The 19,917-nt window shown below is 47.2% G+C and overlaps 2 protein-coding genes across 3 annotated transcripts; one reads left to right on the top strand and one right to left on the bottom strand.

The window, feature by feature from the left end:
- Positions 1-3: 3 nt before the first annotated feature.
- On the top strand, positions 4-12,988 carry CHERP (calcium homeostasis endoplasmic reticulum protein). 2 transcript variants are annotated; one of them, XM_064175092.1, is made up of 18 exons: positions 4-106; positions 212-385; positions 954-1,135; positions 1,393-1,530; positions 1,759-1,910; positions 2,809-2,920; positions 3,878-3,967; positions 4,496-4,736; positions 5,065-5,240; positions 5,607-6,003; positions 7,854-8,092; positions 8,911-9,044; positions 9,332-9,418; positions 9,706-9,855; positions 9,962-10,078; positions 10,527-10,621; positions 10,984-11,169; positions 12,292-12,988. In XM_064175092.1, the coding sequence occupies exons 1-18, from the start codon at positions 82-84 to the stop codon at positions 12,294-12,296; spliced, it is 2,700 nt and encodes an 899-aa protein (XP_064031162.1). In that variant the 5' UTR covers positions 4-81; the 3' UTR covers positions 12,297-12,988. The 2 variants fall into 2 exon arrangements, with proteins under 2 accessions (XP_064031162.1, XP_064031161.1); XM_064175091.1 differs by lacking the exon at positions 12,292-12,988 and having other exon boundaries at positions 10,984-11,177.
- C41H19orf44 (chromosome 41 C19orf44 homolog) lies at positions 12,928-19,560 on the bottom strand. Its single transcript, XM_064175093.1, has 8 exons — positions 19,387-19,560; positions 18,515-19,138; positions 17,941-18,283; positions 16,999-17,075; positions 16,205-16,676; positions 14,275-14,370; positions 13,982-14,148; positions 12,928-13,577 (listed from the first exon to the last, which is right to left on the bottom strand). Exons 1-8 carry the CDS (start codon positions 19,543-19,545, stop codon positions 13,491-13,493), a joined length of 2,025 nt encoding a protein of 674 aa, XP_064031163.1. The 5' UTR covers positions 19,546-19,560; the 3' UTR covers positions 12,928-13,490.
- Between the last annotated feature and the right edge of the window lie 357 nt (positions 19,561-19,917).

Raw genomic sequence — 19,917 nt, 5'->3', positions numbered from 1 at the left:
GCGGGCGCGCGTGCCGCCTGGCGTCTCGCGGCACTTCCGGCCGGTGCGGCCTAGCGGCGGCGCCGCCTTGTCCCCGCAGCCATGGAGATGCCGCTGCCGCCCGACGGTGAGAGCGGCCCGGCTTGGGCCGGGGAGGGAGAGGAGGATGTGGGGGAGAGCGGGGAGGCGGCGGCGGGGCCGGCGGGGAGCTGACGGCGCTGCCTCTCTACAGACCAGGAGCTGCGGAATGTCATCGACAAGCTGGCGCAGTTCGTGGCGCGGAACGGGCCCGAGTTCGAGAAGATGACGATGGAGAAGCAGAAGGAGAACCCGAAATTCTCCTTCCTCTTCGGGGGCGACTTCTACGGCTACTACAAGTACAAGCTGGCCCTGGAGCAGCAGCAGCGTGAGTGGGGTCCGCGCCTTGCGCAGGGCCGGCGGCTCGGGGCCGGCACAGGGCCGGGGCGGGCTCTGCTCCCCTCCCCCGCGGCCACTGCCTCCCGGCCCCGCTCAGCCCCGGCTGGCGGAGCCACTTTTCTCCCTCCTGGCCTCGTTCTGACCGCCAGCACTGATTTGCAGCCTCTTCCTGCCCTCTAAGTTCCAGGTAGTTGGCCAAGCGCAGCCCGCGGCTCTAAATGCTCCCCCGTTTCGGGTCTGGAGGTAGGCTGGGCTGCACCGCAGGTGATAGGCTCCCGACAAAGCCCAGCGCATGCAGGGCCCTCAAGAATAGGGTGGTCCAGCACAGCAGCTCTGAGACCTGGCTTGTGTTGAGATCGTTCCTTTCAAAGTGTGTGAGGAGTCGCTGATGCTCCTCTTCTGCTGCTGCTGTCCCCCCTCGGCTGCACAGTTCTAATTCTCTTAGAGCAGCGACACAAGGAATGAGTGTCTGCTGTGCAGTCGTCACTGCTGTCGTGTATGTGATGGTGGTGGAGTTCTCTCTGAGGCTTACTTGGAAAGTTTACTTTGTCTGATAGTGTTGTGCAAGCAAAGTCAAGACATCGAGGCCACTGCACAGATCCAGCCACTGCCACAACCATCTCTCCCACCAGCTGCACCTATCCCAGCTCCTCAGGGCACGCCTTCCGTGGAGGAGCTTATCCAGCAGAGCCAGTGGAACCTGCAGCAGCAGGAGCAGCATCTCCTTGCCATGAGACAGGTTGGTTTAAGAGAAGCAGTCCCTGTCCAGTCTGAAGCTGTGACACCTTGTCCTGTTGCTCCAGGTCTTTGTAATGCATCCCTCTCCAGTTCTCCTATAGTCCACTTCAAATGCTGGAAGGCTGCTGTATGTTGTCATGGTCATTTTGCTTGTTGAAAGGCTTCTGATGGCTAAGAGCACAGGGACACAGCAGCTTATTCTTCTAAAGAACATGGGATGAAATGTAATCGTCTCTGTTTTATTCATCTGTTACTCAGGAACAGGTCACATCAGCAGTGGCCCTTGCCATTGAGCAACAAATGCAAAAGGTTTTGGAGGAAACCCAGTTGGATATGAATGAATTTGACAACTTGTTGCAGCCAATAATTGACACTTGTACAAAAGATGCAATTTCAGTAAGTGATCTGAACCTGAGCAGTTCTTTGGTGGTGGTGTGGGCTAAAGATAATTGGAATATTGAGCTGCTCTGTGGAGTAAACAGCAGCTTGTTTGTTGTGTCACACACTGAGATGACAGCTGTGTCTTGAAAGCTTTCTCCCTGATGTTATTTCAGAGTTCTAGGAAGTCTGTGTGATGTCAACACATTAGACTAACTTAAAGTGTTTACAATTTGCTTTTCTGAGGCTGGCAAGAACTGGATGTTCAGCAATGCAAAATCTCCTGCACACTGCGAGCTGATGGCTGGGCACCTGCGGAACCGCATCACGGCGGACGGAGCCCACTTCGAGCTTCGGTTACATCTCATCTACCTAATCAATGATGTATTGCATCACTGGTATGAACGAAGTTATGGATTTCAGTCTGTTTTGATGAATTTGGTGAGGTCTCTGCTGGATGCATTGTTAGTTTCACTAGGCCCTTTTTCGTGTGTTCATTTTGTAGCAGTTGTCTTTAAATGTCCTGTCCCGGGTTAGGGCAGATCCCTGTCCCGGGTTAGGGCAGATCCCTCCCCCGGGGAGAAATAAACTCATCACAACACAGATTTTTGTTTTTAAAGTCAGGGAAAGATGAAATTTTATTTCTTAGAGTATAACAGTGTAAAGAGAGAGAACAACTAGAGAAGGAAGAGGAAAAAAAAAACCCAATACAACAAAAAAAGTCAGGGAAAGATGAAATTTTATTTCTTAGAGTATAACAGTGTAAAGAGAGAGAACAACTAGAGAAGGAAGAGGAAAAAAAAAACCCAATACAACCTTAATGGAGACGGGGGTGGGGTGAAGCAGCGGAAGCAGCAGCAGCAGCCAAAACAGCAGCCAGGGAAGATAGGCAGGCACAGCTCAAGCAGCAGAAGCCAGCAGAAGAAAAGGGGGAGAACAAGCTGTGCTTCTAGACATTAAGCTCTTGATACTCCAATGAAATGATATTAATTTATCTATTGTTGCCATTATATGGCCTATCCCTGGAGTGTTCATCTCTCCCCTATGTCTGAGCTAGAAAATCAGCTCAAACGGCCACATGTCCATAGCTGGTAGAAAGAGCAGATGCATTAATAGCCAAATTCAGATGTTTCTTATTTTGTGTTTTATTCCTCCAGATGAGCCTTTACAGCAAAAACTTAAAGGGGAGAACTCTTCATTTTCTGAGCTACTTTTAGTATAAAGGAAGTTGGGGTGAACTGACTGTTAGGGTGCCCTTAGCGAAGGGCATTAACTCTTCCCATTTCTTTTCCGAAGCCAGCGGAAGCAAGCACGAGATCTTCTGGCTGCTTTGCAGAAGGTGGTTGTGCCTATTTATTGTACCAGTTTTCTAGCAGTGGAAGAGGATAAGCAACAGAAAATTGCCAGAGTGAGTATCTGGGTTTGGTTTAGTGATACACTTTGCTTTGTTAGGTTGGTGCTGGGATAGGAGTGCTGAGAATTTGTTAGTTCGATTGTCTTTGTGAAATCTCTTCAGTGTGTGTTTCAATTCATGCTTACAGCAGAACTTGAAATCATGATTGTCTATGTGAAATCTCTTACAGTGTGTTTTAATTCCTGCTCACACCAGAACTGAAAAGCATGATTGTCTTCACGAAGTCTCCTTCAGTGTGTGTTTCAAGTCATGCTTACACCAGAACTTAAAAGCATGATTGTCTTCATGAAATCTCTTTGTGTGTGTTTCAATTTATGCTTACACTAGAACTTAAAAGCATGATTGTCTGTGTGAAATCTCTTACAGTGTATTTTAATTCCTGCTCACACCAGAACTTAAAAGCATGACTGTCTTCATGACGTCTCTTTTGAGTGTATTTCAATTCATGCTAACACCAGAACTTAAAGGCATGACTGTCTTCATGAAGTCTCTTCAGTGTGTGTTTCAATTCATGCTTACAGCAGAACTTAAAAGCATGATTGTCTGTGTGAAATCTCTTAGTGTGTTTTAATTCATGCTCACACCAGAACTTAAAGGCATGATTGTCTTCATGAAGTCTCTTCAGTGTGTTTCAATTCATGCTTACAGCAGAACTTAAAAGCATGATTGTCTGTGTGAAATCTCTTAGTGTGTTTTAATTCATGCTCACACCAGAACTTAAAGGCATGATTGTCTTCATGAAGTCTCTTCAGTGTGTGTTTCAAGTCATGCTTACAGCAGAACTTAAAGGCATTTAGGCTTTATTTAAAAGTTGTGAAGGAAGTATCTGAATTCTCAGTGGTTGAAAGACAACTGCTGAAATCCTGGGTTTAGCTAGAGATATAAAAATGGTCTGCCTCAATTTCTCTTCTTCATCATTTCTAAAACCCTTCCACTCTTGAATTTCTGCAGCTTCTTCAGCTATGGGAGAAAAATGGGTACTTCGATGAGTCAATCATTCAGCAGTTACAGAGCCCAGCTCTTGGACTTGGCCAGTATCAGGTTAGCCATAAAAGAGCTCTTTGTTTTCAAAGTATTTACATAAATAATTTAGGAAATGTTTTCCTTTTTCTGAGAGGTAAATACTAACAAAATCTATGTGAAACAATCTTGTGATTTAAAACATTCAGCAGTGCAGCTGCTGGATTCTACCTGGCAGTCTGTTTGGGTTTGTAATTGCCGCAGTCATGGACTTACTTGGCAGTGGGAGTGAAGGTGTGGTGAGAAGCAAGCCAAAGAAGTTGTAGCTTTGGAAGGGGTACACTGAGCATAAAAAGTGTGGCAGCAGGAGCTGTTTCTCCATTAGTAATGAGTGCTGTTCATTTTCAGGTGCATTTGAAAGCTGGGCAGTCGTGCAGGCAGTGGCCTCTGGATAATGGTTTAGGAATCTTCACAGAGCTCTGTGCCTCATGGCTGGGTTCTGCTTGCTGGTCACCCTGCATTCTCAGGCAGTTCTTAGGAGGGAGGTTGTGAATGAGCAAGGTGTTAGGTACAGTGTTAACTTGTTCTTCGTTTATCTCCTTTTCTCAGGCAAATTTGATCACTGAATATGCAACAGTAGTACAGCCTGTACAAGTAGCCTTCCAACAGCAGATCCAGAACCTGAAAACTCAGCATGAAGAGTTTGTGAACAGTTTAACGCAGCAGCAGCAGCAGCAGCAGCAAATACAAATTCCACCTCTAGAGAACGAGGTGAAATCAACACCTCCACCTCAAGCCCCTGCAGCAGCACCAGCCTCTGCTCCACCATCTGCTCCAGTTACACAAGCAGGTACTGGCATGTTTGGGGCACCTGTGCAGAAAGCAGTGGGTGGCAACACTGAGAGATTTTTGCTCCTTTTTTGATAGTGAGGTGCCAGGTTCTGTAGGCTTGGTGCAGGTAAAAGCCTGAAAGTGGAGTCTTGCAGCTGGTGCAGTCTGGTGCTTATATGTAAAAATAACCAATGGTAAAGAGGTCAGGAAGCCTTTCTCCCAGCAGCAGGTTTCTGCATTATGGTTACACACCTAACAGAACTCAGATGGAGCCTGCTGTAGGTGCTCTGGTGTTTTATTAACCACATGTGAGCTGGATGCTTATAATGGTCTCAAATTTGTTCCAGATGATGGTAAATCCCAGCTGCCCCTAGCTGGTTCTACAGAGTATGACACAACAGGGTCTGCAGTGCAGGATTCTGCCTCTGGACCACGTGGCCCTGGATCTCATGATCAGATTCCTCCCAATAAACCACCCTGGTTTGACCAGCCTCACCCTGTTGCGCCATGGGGTCAACAACAGGTAAGAAAGACAGTTCTGAAGAAAGGTGTAGAGGGAGGTGGAGGCTCAGAGTGACCATTTGGGTTGTGGGAGTGGATTCGATTCAACACCAGGCTTTCTGATTCTGAGCCAAAGTAAAGACAAAGTATACATCGCATCAGACTTTCCCTGTGACCAAGGAGATCAAGAAGTGCTGGTTTGAGTGTAGAGCTGCTTGGTTCAGTGACAGTTTGGCCTTTTCCTGTCTTCTCTTTGAAGCTGCAGCTGTTCAGAGCGTGTTTGGAAAGTTCTTTTCACTTCAGCATGCTGCTGACGGGCTACACTAACTTTAAAATGTAGCTTCTTTTGCTTTTGTAGCCTAATGACCAAGCTTCTCTTCACTGCTAGGGACCACCTCACTGTCCTCCATGGAATAATAACCATGAAGGAATGTGGAATGAACAGAGAGATCAAGGCTGGAACAATCAGCGAGAGACACCTTGGAACAACCAGCCCGACCCTTCGTGGAACAACCAGTTTGAAGCCCCGTGGAACAACCAGCACGAGCAGCCTCCATGGGGTGGGGGTCAGAGGGAACCTCCATTTCGAATGCAGCGGCCACCTCACTTCAGAGGCCCATTCCCTCCACATCAGCAACATCCCCAATTCAACCAGCCCCCGCATCCGCATAATTTCAACCGCTTTCCACCTCGCTTCATGCAGGATGATTTTCCACCTCGCCATCCCTTTGAAAGGCCTCCTTATCCTCATCGTTTTGATTACCCCCAGGGGGATTTTCCTCAAGGTAAAGTGTGTACCAGGCCAGGGTTTCTTACCTTGCAATGCCATTACAAAATTCTTCAGTGCTGGTTGTTGGTGGACTTGGTGGTTCTCCCAAGAGATACTGAGTTCGGGGTTTTGGGAAGCACTGCTAAGCAACACAGGATGAGATGTGTGCAGGGTCAGGTGCTTGCTTGTTTTCCTTAAGGGATGCAAATAACTGGAAAGTGTAATCCCAGCTCCAGTCAGCATCTCTACAGACAGCCCTTTTGTGACTATTTCACTACAGAGTAAGAAGCTCAAAGGTGAGAAGTGGTATTTGCTTGGAAAGTCTATCTGCATGCCAGACCAGGGCTCTTGAGATGTGTCCTCCACAAATAAAGGAGGTTAAGAGGAAGGCAGGCTGGAAATATTTGTTCTTGTGCATATGCTCCTCCAGGCCCTTCAGTTATTTTTACTGAAAAGCTCTCTAAGTGTCTGCCTTAATGTTGTGTGGCTTGATAGTGTCTGTTGATCCTTGCCCCCAGTTCTCCTTCCTGTTTGTTCTGCTGTCTTGCTGGAACACAGGGATGTCAGAGTGCAGCCAGCTCATTGCCTGCCTGGCCTTTGTGGCTCAAGTTTGGGTGTGAGCTCTCTGGTGCAGTCTGCAGTAGTTCTGCCCGGGTGTAGTTTGTGCTTCACATGCAGAAGTTAGGACTATTCTGGAGTGATCCTTATCAGTGCAAAGCCTGCTGTGATTCTGTAGGACAAGCCACTTAAAAGAGCAACTACATTGCTATGTAGGAGTTGCTACTTTAAGCTTAAAAGATTCCCTGCCACAAATCCAACAAATGTTGAAAACCAATTAGAGCCTAAATAGTGAGGATTGAGATTAACTTCTCTGGCAGAAATTGTTCTTTTTTTTCCTCCCTTTGGATTTCTTGTTGATTTAGAGTGGGTTTTTTTCCAAGACTTGTGGTAGGGACAGCAACTTCTTCTCTTGGGGGGAAATTAAGGTTTAAGCTCAGAAAAAAAAGATGCCTCATTTTGGATTGTTGATCTCAAACATCTGTTGTTCCATGGAGAGGAACAAGAGGAGGAGAGGATCTGTTAAAAGAGGTGGCTAAAATTAGGAAGTGGTGAAGCTGTGCTAACACTGTGCTCGAGTTCTGATGAAGGTAAGTCAGGTAGATTGGGCAGTGGCTATGGCTTTGCCTGGAAGAACTGTTGGTCCTGCTGCAGACGATGTTGATTTTCAGTCTTGTATTCTTCTCTGTGTAGTGCAGAGTTCAGCAGGGTGTCCTGGCATTGGTGGCAGATGGCTCATCCATCAGTGATTAGGTGGATGTCATTCCCTTGTTTTAACAGGATCTTATTTCTACCTCTTCTCCAAACACCTCTAAACAAAGTATTTTCTTGTCACCTACTCATGTGAGTTAATTCCTGCCGTATTTATTTCTTTACATATGGTGATTTGGCATAGAGACAGAACTGCTTACAGGTCCCTGCTGAGCTGTGATTGTGTATTTAGGCTGCAGAAGCAGATCCTATCAGTAGCTGCCCTGCTGCATCCAAAGCTTTTTGTTCCTGAGCATGTCCTTGTGGTACCCTGTGACCACCATATGTCCTAAAGTAAGCAGTGCCTTAGGGTTGAAGTATTCTGATGTCTTCAGAGCAGCTGTTCTGGACAGGGAAGGAGATGCACTGCAAGATACTTGTGACTGTGGACTTGTATTCGCCAGCCTCTAGTTGTCAGTTGTGTTGCTCCTCTGTATCTGCAAGGCTCTGGGTGCCATGATTTGGCTTTTAGGCGGAATACACTAATTGAAGTACATCTCTGATTTGCTTTCCTTTCTCTGTAGCTAAATAAAATGTTTTAATCTTCCCTCTCTGCAGAAATTGGTCCTCCTCATCATCACCCTGGTCACAGATTGCCTCATCCTGGAATCAGTGAGCACCCTCCCTGGGGAGGGCCACAGCACCCTGATTTTGGGCCACCCCCACACGGGTTTAATGGGCAGCCCCCACACATGCGGCGGCAGGGCCCCCCGCACATGAACCACGACGATCCCAGCCTGGTGCCAAATGTGCCCTACTTTGACCTTCCTGCTGGACTGATGGCTCCACTTGTGAAAGTAAGTGCTTGCAGTGGGCCCTGACTAGCAGGACTCAAAGATCACAGTAAAATATGACTGACTGGGATGGTTTTATCATGGACATTTATCATTTCAAATCTTCCAATCCAGCAGTCCTCAGCAGAGACTGTCACAGGGCATACAGGGGTAGGAGGAGCAGGGAGAAGGCAGTGAAAATGTTAACCTTTTCAAGGGTTGTGTCCTGATGAAAGCTGTTTGACCTCTCCTGTGTGCAAGACAAATCCACTCTTGAAAATCTTACCTTACGTTTCAAAAATGGGAAGTGCCCATGATTTTCAGATGAGCAGAGGGACCCTGCAGCTCTGATGTGGCCACTGTGTGCTCGTTCTTGTATTCAGAGCTCTTTCTTCCAGCGATGTTTTGCGACACTAACGTTACATGTGCAAGCAGAGAATGACAGAGAACAGGAACTGTCTCTGTTCCGCTGTCTTTATACATTCTGTGTTGGAGATGAACCTTTCATCTCTAACTTCTTCTTACTCTCAGCATGCACCAGCCTTTGCCAGGCTTCTACCCAGCAAAGTAGCACAGAGAGGGGTAGTGAGATCTGCCTTTCATCTCCCTGGGAACCAGTTAATGCTGCAACCTGCGCAGTGCTGGCTTTCCTCAGAGAACTGCTCATGGTTGTGCTAGCCCGAGAAGGCATCAGCCCAGCTGCAGAATCCTTACTTCTGGATGTGGTTTTTTTTCCTCAGTAGTGAAATGTGAGGTCCCTATGGAGTTAAATCTGTATTTTTCTCTTCAGGTAGCCACTCTATGACACATGACATTAATGTAATTTGTTTTGTTTCTGGCAGCTTGAAGATCATGAGTATAAACCTTTAGACCCTAAAGATATTCGTCTTCCACCCCCAATGCCCCCCAGTGAGAGACTACTGGCTGCAGTTGAGGCATTTTATAGTCCACCATCTCATGACAGGCCTAGAAACAGGTAAGAGTAGGTAGAGCTGACAACATGTGGTAAGGAAAATCCCCTGAGAAACTCGGAAAGCACAAAGTGCCTTTCTCTTCCTTCACCTCTGTCTTGGTTCTCTTAATGCCAAATTGAGTGCTCTCATATTTTAAACTGCACTGCTGCTTGATCTTAACTCATACTTGCAAGACTTTCTTCCCTGGGCCTTTTGTTCCCTACAAAACCTAGTGGAAATCCTGAATGTCTCTGTTGATCCAAGGCAAGTTTTACCGATGTGGGTTGTGTGTGTGGTTGATCTGTTGCAGTGAAGGCTGGGAGCAGAATGGACTGTACGAGTTCTTCAGAGCAAAAATGAGAGCGAGGCGGAGGAAAGGTCAGGAGAAAAGAAATAGGTAAGAGATGCTGTCCCACTGCTTCTGATGTGTGCTGGTTGTTTGGAAAATGATAGGATTACCTTGGGCTCTATGGGGAGGAAAGGTCTGGTCAGCAGCATGCTGACGGAGTAACTGACCTGGGATTTTTGTAACCCTGCAGGAAAGAGTTTTTGCCACACTTAGGTTTTTGCTGGGTTGCTGCAGAAGTGCAGCACTTGTGTATAATAGAAGGCTGATGAGAGGTGTGTTTGTGTTTGCCATGCTCCTCCCAGGAGCTTCAGGGCTGTCTCTGTTTGTCTCTGCAGTGGGCCTTCCCGGTCTCGCAGCCGGTCCAAAAGCCGAGGGCGCTCATCCTCCCGCTCCAACTCGCGGTCTTCAAAGTCCTCTGGCTCTTACTCGAGGTCACGCTCCCGCTCCTGCTCTCGGTCGCGATCCTATTCACGCTCTCAGTCCAGGTACGAGTGCAGTGGGCTGACTTCTGGGAACTGTGGCCAGCTAAGGAAGCCTGGGTGCTGCTCTGGTCACTTGTCCACCTGCTCTCACCTGCTTTTCCCTCTGCAGAAGCCGGAGCAGGTCTCGCTCCTCGCACAGCCGCTCCCGATCACGGTCACGATCGAGGTCGAAATCGTACTCGCCAGGAAGGCGACGCCGCTCCCGGTCTCGCAGCCCCACTCCTCCGTAAGTTCTGTTTGGTTATTTTCTCTTCTTCCCTGAGTCATTTCTCATCAGCTGGATGTAATAAACCTCTCACCAATCAGGAGAAAAGCAGATGTAGAAGTGATATGCTCTATGTGCTTAGAGCGAGACTGTCGCTCTGTTCTGGTGGCTTTTTGTTGTGACAAAACTCTGCAGCTCTGATGGCTTTGTGTGCCTTCCAAGGAAGCAGGAGGAGTCCTCTGAGTGCTGTTAGGGAACTGCAGTGTTTGTTTTCCCTTGTACTGAGAGGCAGGCAGAGGGCATTCCTGGCACCTTTACAGCTCCATCTAATACACTTTGCCAAACACTATTTCAGTGGAGTGCCTGAGATTGCATTGGGTGTTTGTGTTGGACAGAACTTGCTGGGTGTTCCTGTTGGACAGAACTTGCTTTGTGTCAGAACATGAGCACTTGTTTTTTGTTTCCTTAGTTCTTCTGCTGGCTTGGGCTCCAGTTCTGGGCCTCCTATCCCTGAATCAAGGCTTGGAGAAGAAAATAAAGGCCATCAAATGCTTGTGAAAATGGGTAAGATGCTGTTCTGGAATCTTACTCGTGCCAAGAACCAAAACTAGGCAGCATGTTCTTGGAGCAAGTTAATGCATACTTGTAAGTAGTTATCCCTTGGTATTCTAAGGTCAGTATGAAGTTACTCAAGAGGTACATGGAACATGAAGCAGTATTGGTATTTGCCTTTCTGGGAAGGAGATAAGAGACAGGGTTGCAAGTTTGGCATCAAGCAGAATCTCTATACTTGAGATGTTTCATCTGCCCAGGGTTGGCTGGCCCAGCTTAGTTCTGTGCTGTCTTTCCTCTTGGCCTCCTGAACGTTTTTAGGAGTGATGCTGATGTAGTAGTTACAGGACTGCAATGTCATGCCCCTTCTGCAGGGTGGAGTGGATCTGGTGGACTGGGAGCCAAGGAACAAGGAATCCAGGATCCAATTAAAGGAGGAGATATCAGAGACAAATGGGATCAGTACAAAGGAGTGGGAGTTGCCTTGGATGACCCCTATGAAAACTACCGAAGAAACAAGAGCTACTCTTTTATCGCACGCATGAAGGCCAGAGATGAATGTAAGTGAACGTTCCTGAGCAATTTAAGACCTGGGCAGACTTGATAGTGATTTGGGCCCCATTTACTTGTAAGGTAGAATCCCAAATCAGAAGACTGGTAACTCTTAGTTCTTTCTAATGTAAGGGATAGGATGAAAAAGAGATAAGTGGGCATGCTGTGATGAACAGGGCCTCTTTTCATACCGAGGAGTTGTTTTGTATTCTCCTTTCTGAAACAGTAATTAATTACCCTGTGTTGCATCAGCCACTTCTGGCTGCAGTACCTGGAGCCTGCATCTTTGAATGTTACCCTCCAAAAACCAGGAGCAATCCCCGAGGTAGCAGAGGGAGCCACACAAGAGGGCTGGTGGTAGGAAGTTAGATTGTGCCATTTAACCCTGCCCAACTCTTGAGTTCCCTGCAATTAGCTGTGTTCTGCCAGAGCCAGAACTAGCATTAAACTCACTGCACTGCAAGAAAGGGTTCAGAGAGAATGGAGATTCTGCTTCAGAGACAAAGACGATGACCCAAAAGATGGATTTTTTTCAAAGGAGTCTACTACAGCTGCCACTGATTAAGGGTGATTACTATGCTGAAAAGTCAGTTCTGTCTGTGGCTGCAGTGGCTCTGTGCAAAACCCAAAAGAAAAAATCCTTCTTTAAAGAGCTCACTCCATGAAGCATCTCAGACAGTGTAGGTCACTGCAGAATGTGGAAGAACTCTTTTCCCTATTGTTTCAGTGAAGTATGACACATAAGACCCTCCACCACCTGAATAACTCTGAAGAAAGATGTCTTGCATCTCCTACAAACATTAAACTTGAGTAAATCTTGATTAAAGGCTGGAGGAAGTGACAAATTAATCCCACTTAGAACTGTGGTGAAAAAAAGGACAGCTAGGACACATACTGCAACAGTTGGGGTTTAGTACTTTAACAAAGGGCAGGTGTAGTGAGTTTAAGAACTTCCAAAATGTTGTAAAATAAATGGAATTAGTTGCCAGTTTTCTACTAGAATTAAAGCCCAACCAAGCCCTCCCTGCTGCAAGAGTGAGTTTGTGGTCAGTCATTCCTTTGGCATAGAGATGTTAGCTGATGGGGCTGTGTCTTCTCTAGTTCCATAATGTGTTTATTTCTCTCCAAAGGTTAATTCTATTTGAAGCGGAGGGGTGCTGCCTTGGGATCAAGTCAGACTGATGCTGAGCAGTGTATCCTAATGTCTAAAAGGGGAATGAAGCATCTAGTTCCAGTACAGGTGACCTATGAGCACTGTGCGAGCTTGTTAGAACCTACCCTCCACCTCCCCGCCCCGCACACCAGCTGCTGCAGTCCCAGCTCTGCTCAGAACGAGGGTTCACTGCTCTAAGCTTCTCACACGCTCTGAGGATGTTCAATGCTTTGTAATGGAAGACATTCTTTAAGCTTTTTATATTTTTGTATATACCCTTTAATAAAAGCTAATTAGAGTTCAGTAGAAGAGAGAATCATTTTCTCTGCTCTGCAGGTTTCTAACAATGAACCATTCTCGGAAACTTCCTTTACTCTAAACGAGAAACAAAAACCTTTTGTAACTGTTTCCAGAGACCACCAGCTAAAGATGTTAGACCCTGACACTGCATTCCACTCGAGGTCTGTGTGGTGGTAACCTCTTCCAGAGTCTTTTGTTTGTATAGCAGAAGCCCTCTTAAACCCATTCAGTTACTATGGTGAAATATCAATTTGTTCTAAATCTACTGTAGCTGTGGAACTGTAACTGTCTGTGAATCAGCATACACCATCTGTATGTTACCAACTTGTGAATTTTATTGTTTTGCCTTCAATAAACACTTTTCTAGAAACAAACTAGTGGCTCATACTTGGAAGCAAATGGAGTCCCAGAGGGTAGTTAGGTGCCTTCCTTGCACTGAATGCATCTTAACTTTCCTGGGCTTGGTAATCCAACAAGGCTAAATCTACACAAAGCTGTTTAAATACAGCCTTAAGGTCAGGCCCTGGTCTTTTTTTTTTCACTATGATCACATTCTTTGGCTGCTGTAGTACAGAGACTTTCACTTCTACCACGATCCCAGATGTGATCACAGATCACACAATCTACATAATAAACATGCACACACCACACTCCCTCTAGAAGGAAGTGGTTTCTTGGTTTATGTAGTACTGAGCACTGGCATAGTCTGCCTTGAAAGTTCCTGCTTGGTTAGAAAACTCAGATACAGGAAATAATTTACATATATTAAAATACAGTTAAGCTGTTTACTGGAAAGATCTGTACCAACTACCTGAGCCATTTGGATGGGTTTCTTCTTCCAGCTTGAGATCTGTAAGTGTGACTTAAAAGGCAGAGTCAAGGCAGCTTTTCCTCCTGTGCTCTCCCAATTTCTTCACGTGCTTGCTCCACTGTTAGAGGTGGGGATCTGTGAGTCTTGATGTACTGCAAAAAGTGTTAATACACAAATTTCTTTATGTAGCTAAGTACTTCCAGGTGTTCAATAATAATCTTCAGGGCAGCTGCATTTTTTTAATACTAGCCCCAGAAACTGATGCTCTGTCACTGGTTTCCAGCACAGCAGAATGTTCCAGTGAAAAGCTTAGTCTGTCAAAACTGTGGCCTCCAAGAAGACTTCACTGGTTTTGTTACTGTATAAACTCCTGAGTTCTTGCTAACATGGCCATGAACATTACACTGGTCATCTATTAGGTAATTATTCAGTCATAATATGAACTTTAATTAGTGAGTAACATGCCAAAAAATCTGCTTGTGCAACTACTGAAAGTATTTGGAAAGGAATAGGCCCTGTAGTCTATTTAGGCTGCTGCCTGGTCCATGCTAAATACCTCTTTAGCCTCTTCCAGGCTGTGGTAGTGGAACTTCTCATTCTCCAGCGACTCCACAATGGATAAGTGAAGGTGCTGAATGTTCTCTACAAACTGCTGAGTCAACATCAAGTGCTGTTTCAACATGGCATTTAAGACAAGAACTGATGGGCTGTATGCTGTCAGGGCTGCAAGAAACGGAGACTACAAACCTCAGTTACAGGTTACAGGCAGAGAGTAAGTGCTAAACTATCCAAGCAGGAGGCTTAGATGCATAAAATTAGTGTAGTAGTAAGCAAAATGTTTTTCAGTACCTTCTACTGCATCCATGCTGATGACATGACTGGCAATGGGCACTGGATCAACATAGCTGTTTCCTACGGCTGGATCAAGTACTGCAGAGGTGTTTGCTGTGAATGGGATAAAGAGGCAGTTTCTGGGTATGGAGGATGGAAAGGTTGAGTGCTAGAACTCATTTCAGCTTCAGCAGTTGCCACAGAACACAGACTGTCAGGAGCTGGAAGGGACCTCAAAAGCTCATCCAGTCCAACCCCTACCAAAGCAGGATCACCCAGAGCAGATCATACAGGAATGCATCCAGGTGGGTTTTGAATATTTACAGAGAGGGAGACTCCACAACCCTCCCTGGGCAGCCTGTTCCAGGGTTCTGTCACTCACAGTGAAAAAAAATTCTTCCTTGGGTTCACATGGAACCTCCTTTCCCTCAACTTCCACCCACTGCCCCTTGTCCTGTCCCTGGGCATCATGAAGAAGAGGCTGGTTCCATCCTCCCGGCACTCACATAAACATTCATGAGGTCACCTCTCAGTCTCCTGCAAGCTAAAGAGCCCCAGCTCCTCAGTCTCTACTTGTAAGAGAGATGTTCTGTTCCCTTAATCATCTTTGTGGCTCTGTGCTGGACTCTCTCCAGCAGTTCTATGTCCCTCTTGAACTGGGTAGCCCAGAACTGGACACAATATTCCAGCTGTGGCCTCACCAGGGCAGAGTAGAAGGGTAGGAGAACCTCTCTCGACCTACTAACCACAGCCCTTTTAATCCATCTGAGAATGTCACTGGCCCTGCTGGCCACAAGTGCACGTTGCTCTCTCATGGTCAACCTCCCACCCACAAGGACCCCCAGATCCTTTTCCCCTTCACTGCCTTCCAACAGGTCAGTCCCCAACCCATATTGATCCCTGGGGTTGTTCTTTCCCAAGTGCCAGACTCTACACTTGCCCTTATTGAAATTTCATTAAATTTCTTCTTGCCCACCCCTCCAGTCTGTCCAAGAGTGCCTGAATGGCAGCACAGCCTCCTGGTGTGGCAGCCACTGCACCCAGCTTGGTGTCATCAGCAAACCTGGCTGACAGTGCCTTCATCCACTCACTGATGAATATATTGAGCAGAAGTCCCAGTACTGACCCCCGTGGCACCCCACTAGTCACAGGCTTCCAACTAGATTCCATCCCCTTGACCACAATTCTCTGGCTTCTTTCCTTCAACCAGTTCCCAATCCACCTCACTCCCTGATCATCCAGACCACACTGCCTCAGTTTATCCAGAAGGATGCTGTGGGAGACGACTGTAGAGCTTAACTGAATTCTGGCAAACAAAACCAGCTCCTACGACCTCCACAGTTTCTGTACTCCTAATTTCATGCTACATGCCATTGCAGGAGGCATCTTTTCTAACCATGAGGGGCTACTTTCTTCTTGAGCCTGGCAAGAAGCAGCTCTTACCATTTGTTCCTTTAAGTGAAGGGAGGGAGAAATGAGAAAGAGGCAAAGGCCACCTCTGCCTTTTGTGAATGAAGCCTTAGTACTTGCCCAAGAAATAGACACACTGCAAGGACCAATTCTGCCATAGGTAATCATTTCAGGAATACCACAATAAAATTGTTAATAACAGGAAAGATACAATTAAAATGTGGGAGTCCTTTTGAGAACATCACTCAGGCTACTACAAGCTGTCACTAATGCTAGTTAGTAGTAAACTAAGGCTAGGTCAGCCAGACAGGGCCCCTGCTGGAGTTTTTTAGCTAAATCCAGTGCCAAGTTCTTGTATTGTTGTCCCAACCTAATGTTCTCTAGGCAGCAGAATTGAGTGTTGGGCTTTAGAAAGCTTTTAATGTCAGCCAGAGGAAACAAGTGCTAATAACTAAGAACTCCAGAAAGGATGACTAGGCTACCACATCAAATATAAAGGTGAGAGTTCTTTCACTAGGACAACATCTTGTGAACTCACCCTTTGGCCAGTAGTAGGTGAATGAGGGATCTACTGTTTGAACCCCAGTTTCTCTGACAGTGACTCTGTGCCCCTGGCCATACACCTTTCTGGTAAATGAAGGTGATGATGCTGAAGATGGGTGTTTTCCAGAAGAGGTACAGCTCTCAGAATACTCCTCTGACTCTTTGGGTGCACATCCTCGGTCTGCTGCAGACAGAGACCCTTCAAAGTCTTCAGAATATTCTGAGTTAACAGTTGTTTCATCATGAGAGAGGTAATCCTGTTTGTGTCTAGGGGAATCTGCAGAAACTCCACTTAAATGCTCAGAGATTTCCACTTCTGTCACACTGTTTTCATTACCCCCTTCAGAGGCATCATTCACAGCAGTCAGTGCACTTGTAGTTTCAAGGACAGCCTGGTCTTTTTCCATCAGGGATGTATCTTTATTTGGATTTCTGTGTGATTCTTGAGTAATCTGAATGTCTGTCTCCTGCAAAACCAAAGAGGTGTATGTTAGGAGAATCAACAGACTCTAACCTAGAATATGTCTTCCTCTGGTCTGCTGCATAGCCCTGAGTCAGCTGCTGTTATGTGAACAGTGCCCTTCTGTGTCACCTTGCAGACTGTACAGAAATGCACGCACTACAAAAGATGTGGCCAGGTTTCAGGAGACTGTAAAACTCTGATCCTTCAGCTAATGAGACATGCCCACTGCAGAGAGCCTGTGAGCAGAACAGAAACATTCACTTTAGAACATCCACCCTCCACCAAAGGCAGAGAGGAATAGGTGCTAGTAGGGAGTTCTCACTTACCTTCTGCTTTAATTCTGCTGCCTCACTGCTGGTATTTGGTGCCAAATCATCAAGACTCAGAATATTCAGTCTGAAGTCTGCAATCAAATGACAGATTGCCATGAGAGTTTGCATGTTGTTATAATAAATTTTCTCTTAAGCAAGAACAAGAAACAAAATGAATCAGGGCTGCATTCCCTAAACTCTTACTATAGTGACAGGACTCACTCTGAACGTTTAACTTAGCAGCAGCTCTTTTAAAGTTTCCTCTTCTGTCTGTTGGTGGATTTATGAAACCCAAGCTCAGGGAGTTCTTGCTGCCCCTCACCTCATTTACCCTTGTTCTTATTCAGACTTAGAACACTGTGTCAGTGGAGATATAGGTTGGATGACAGGAGGATGTTCTTCAGAGAGGGAGTGATTGGCATTGGAATGGGCTGCCCAGGGAGGTGGAGCCACTGTCTCTGGAGGTGTTCAAAAAAAGCCTGGATGAGGCACTTAGTGCCATGGTCTGGTTGACTGGATAGGGCTGGGTGCTAGGTTGGACTGGATGAGCTTGGAGGTCTCTTCCAACCTGGTTGATTCCATGAGTCTATTCTAAATGCTGCTGTTGTTTCAACACAATAGTTAAGCACACCCACAGAAGCATCATTAAACTGAACCCATTAAATCAAAAGGCAAGAAAAACACAAATATATCAGAAAACAAGGAATAGATTAACATAACTCTTTGATTCCTGTAAAATTACATCAGCAAATCCTTTCCAAGTGATTTTTTTTTTCAACCTGCCTATCCATAGTGGGGGGTGGGTGGGTGTTGGAACTAGATCTTTACAGTCCCTTCCAACCCAGCCCATTCCATTATCCTATGAGCATTTGCCCATCTTTATTAACAAATTCATCAGTAGATTATCAGTACAGTTCGTTCCAAGTCTATCCAGACAATGTTTTAGCACTAACTTACCATCTGAACTTCTGCTAATTGAATCCTCTGAATCAGCTGCTTTTGAAAATAAGTCATCCAACGATTTTATTTCACTTCTGTCACTTTCAAGTGATATTTGGCATTGTTTGGCGTTGCCTGTTCCAGGCAGATTAACCTTTACAGTAATGTCTTTCACAGAGGACAGTGACTGAGATCTTGTGTTATGTTGTACTGACAGGTTTCTGCTGGCCAGTGAAGGTGTTTGTGAATTAACTCCACCTGGACCATTTTTTGTCAAGTCTCTGCTGTAAGATGCCTTAGCTACCTCTGCTGGTGAAGTTATCTTCTGAGATGGAGGAGGCATTCCTGACGAAATAGAAGCCTGACAGAACACAAAAAAAGATATTGATGTGTTACTTCATGTATTATGTGTAAATGACTAAACCCAAGCTAAATTATGGGCAACCCCAGTAATTGTGAAATTAAATCATACCACAAACAAGCCACACATTTAAATTTTGCTTCTAGTGTTATCTAAACACGACCTGTGGATTGGACACAATTTTATGTAAGTATAAATGGAAATACACAATCCAGCAAAGTCTCCACTTACCTTCACACCCCGTTTAGAATCACTTGCAACACCCCTCCAATTCTCACGTCCAAAAGAGAAATCCATCGATTCTCTCATTTCCTCTTCACCATCCAAACCAAGCTGCTGTTTAACCGCAGCAGACTTTCTAAGGCTTTGGTTACTTTCCTCTTCTCTAGAGCAGGCGTTACTGTGTGTCATGTTCCCGCTGGCAGCAGTGTGACTCTTCAGGTATTTCTTGCCCCTTGCACCGTGTTCCAGACTGGAAGCGGATGAGAAGGACTCTTCACCCAAACACTCCAGGCCCAAGTCAGTGCACTGCGACTCCATCTGCTTTCTTCGATTCATGATTTTACTTTCTAGCTGCGCCGCCTTCCTCAGAGCTGAGCTGGACCGCGTGTGCAAGGCGCGACCCGGAGCGCTCCTCGCTACGTGCCCACCGCCCGCCTGCGCTGCGCTGCCCGACGCCCGGCACCGCGGCCCTCCAGAGGCACTTTCGCTGCGCACCTCCAGCAGTCTGCTGCGGCCGAACGGAGCTCTTCCAGTTCTGTCCAACTCTCCGTCAGCCACGGAGACGTCACCGCAGGAGCGAGGAAGGAGGATGCGGCCGGACGCGAAGGTTCTGCGGGGAGCATCGTTGTGTCCCTGCCGAGAAGAGGATGTAAAGAGCCCTCAGGAGCGGAGGCAGGTGTCTCGCTTAGCTCCTAGCTCCCCGGGCTAAGCAGACACTGCCTCTTCGTCCCAGCCCGTACCGGGCCACTTCTTCCCATGTTCCTGTGTGAGGCCTCCCCACACACGGCTCACCGGCCCGGGACCCGCAGCTGCTCAGGCACGGACCGAGAACGGCTGGCACTAGGGCAGCGCGGAGGCCGGGACGAGCGCTGGGACCTCACCTGCCCTCCATCCTCAGGAGTCCTCCACGCCCGAGCGACCGGAGCCATGCGGGACAAAGACCGCAGAGGAGGCAGCGGCAGCAGCAGGAGCAACTCCTGAGGCCGGCAGCAGAGCAGCCAGCGCCACTCTGTATCCCGGAGACGCTGACTTCCCAACATCCCACTCCCTCATTGGCTCGTCGCACGCATCTCAGCCAATCCCGAGCAGGCATACTGCCGCAGGCTACCAGCGTGCCGACCAATGCGCAGTGGAGACGCGCTCCGCCCCGCGGGGCGCTGAACCAATCCGCGCCCCGCTCGCGAACAGGTGGGCGAACGCAGCCAATCAGATCTTGCGGCGGCCGCGGAGGCGCCAAGCTGCGGCGCGGGGTGGGTTAGGGCTGAGAGCTGTGGCTGTGGCGGGCCCGGGACTGCCCCCTGGGGCCACCCTGCGCTCTGTGCAGGTCACGGTGCGCCCCCAGGACGCAGTGGGGCAGCTGCCAGTAGTGGCTGTGAGTGTGGCAGCTGGCGGAGGGGGAGCTCCTTTGCTTG

Source organism: Pogoniulus pusillus, chromosome 41 (assembly GCF_015220805.1).
Source record: "Pogoniulus pusillus isolate bPogPus1 chromosome 41, bPogPus1.pri, whole genome shotgun sequence".
Classification (NCBI taxonomy): domain Eukaryota; kingdom Metazoa; phylum Chordata; class Aves; order Piciformes; family Lybiidae; genus Pogoniulus; species Pogoniulus pusillus.
This window is presented reverse-complemented; position numbering and strand designations above follow the sequence as displayed.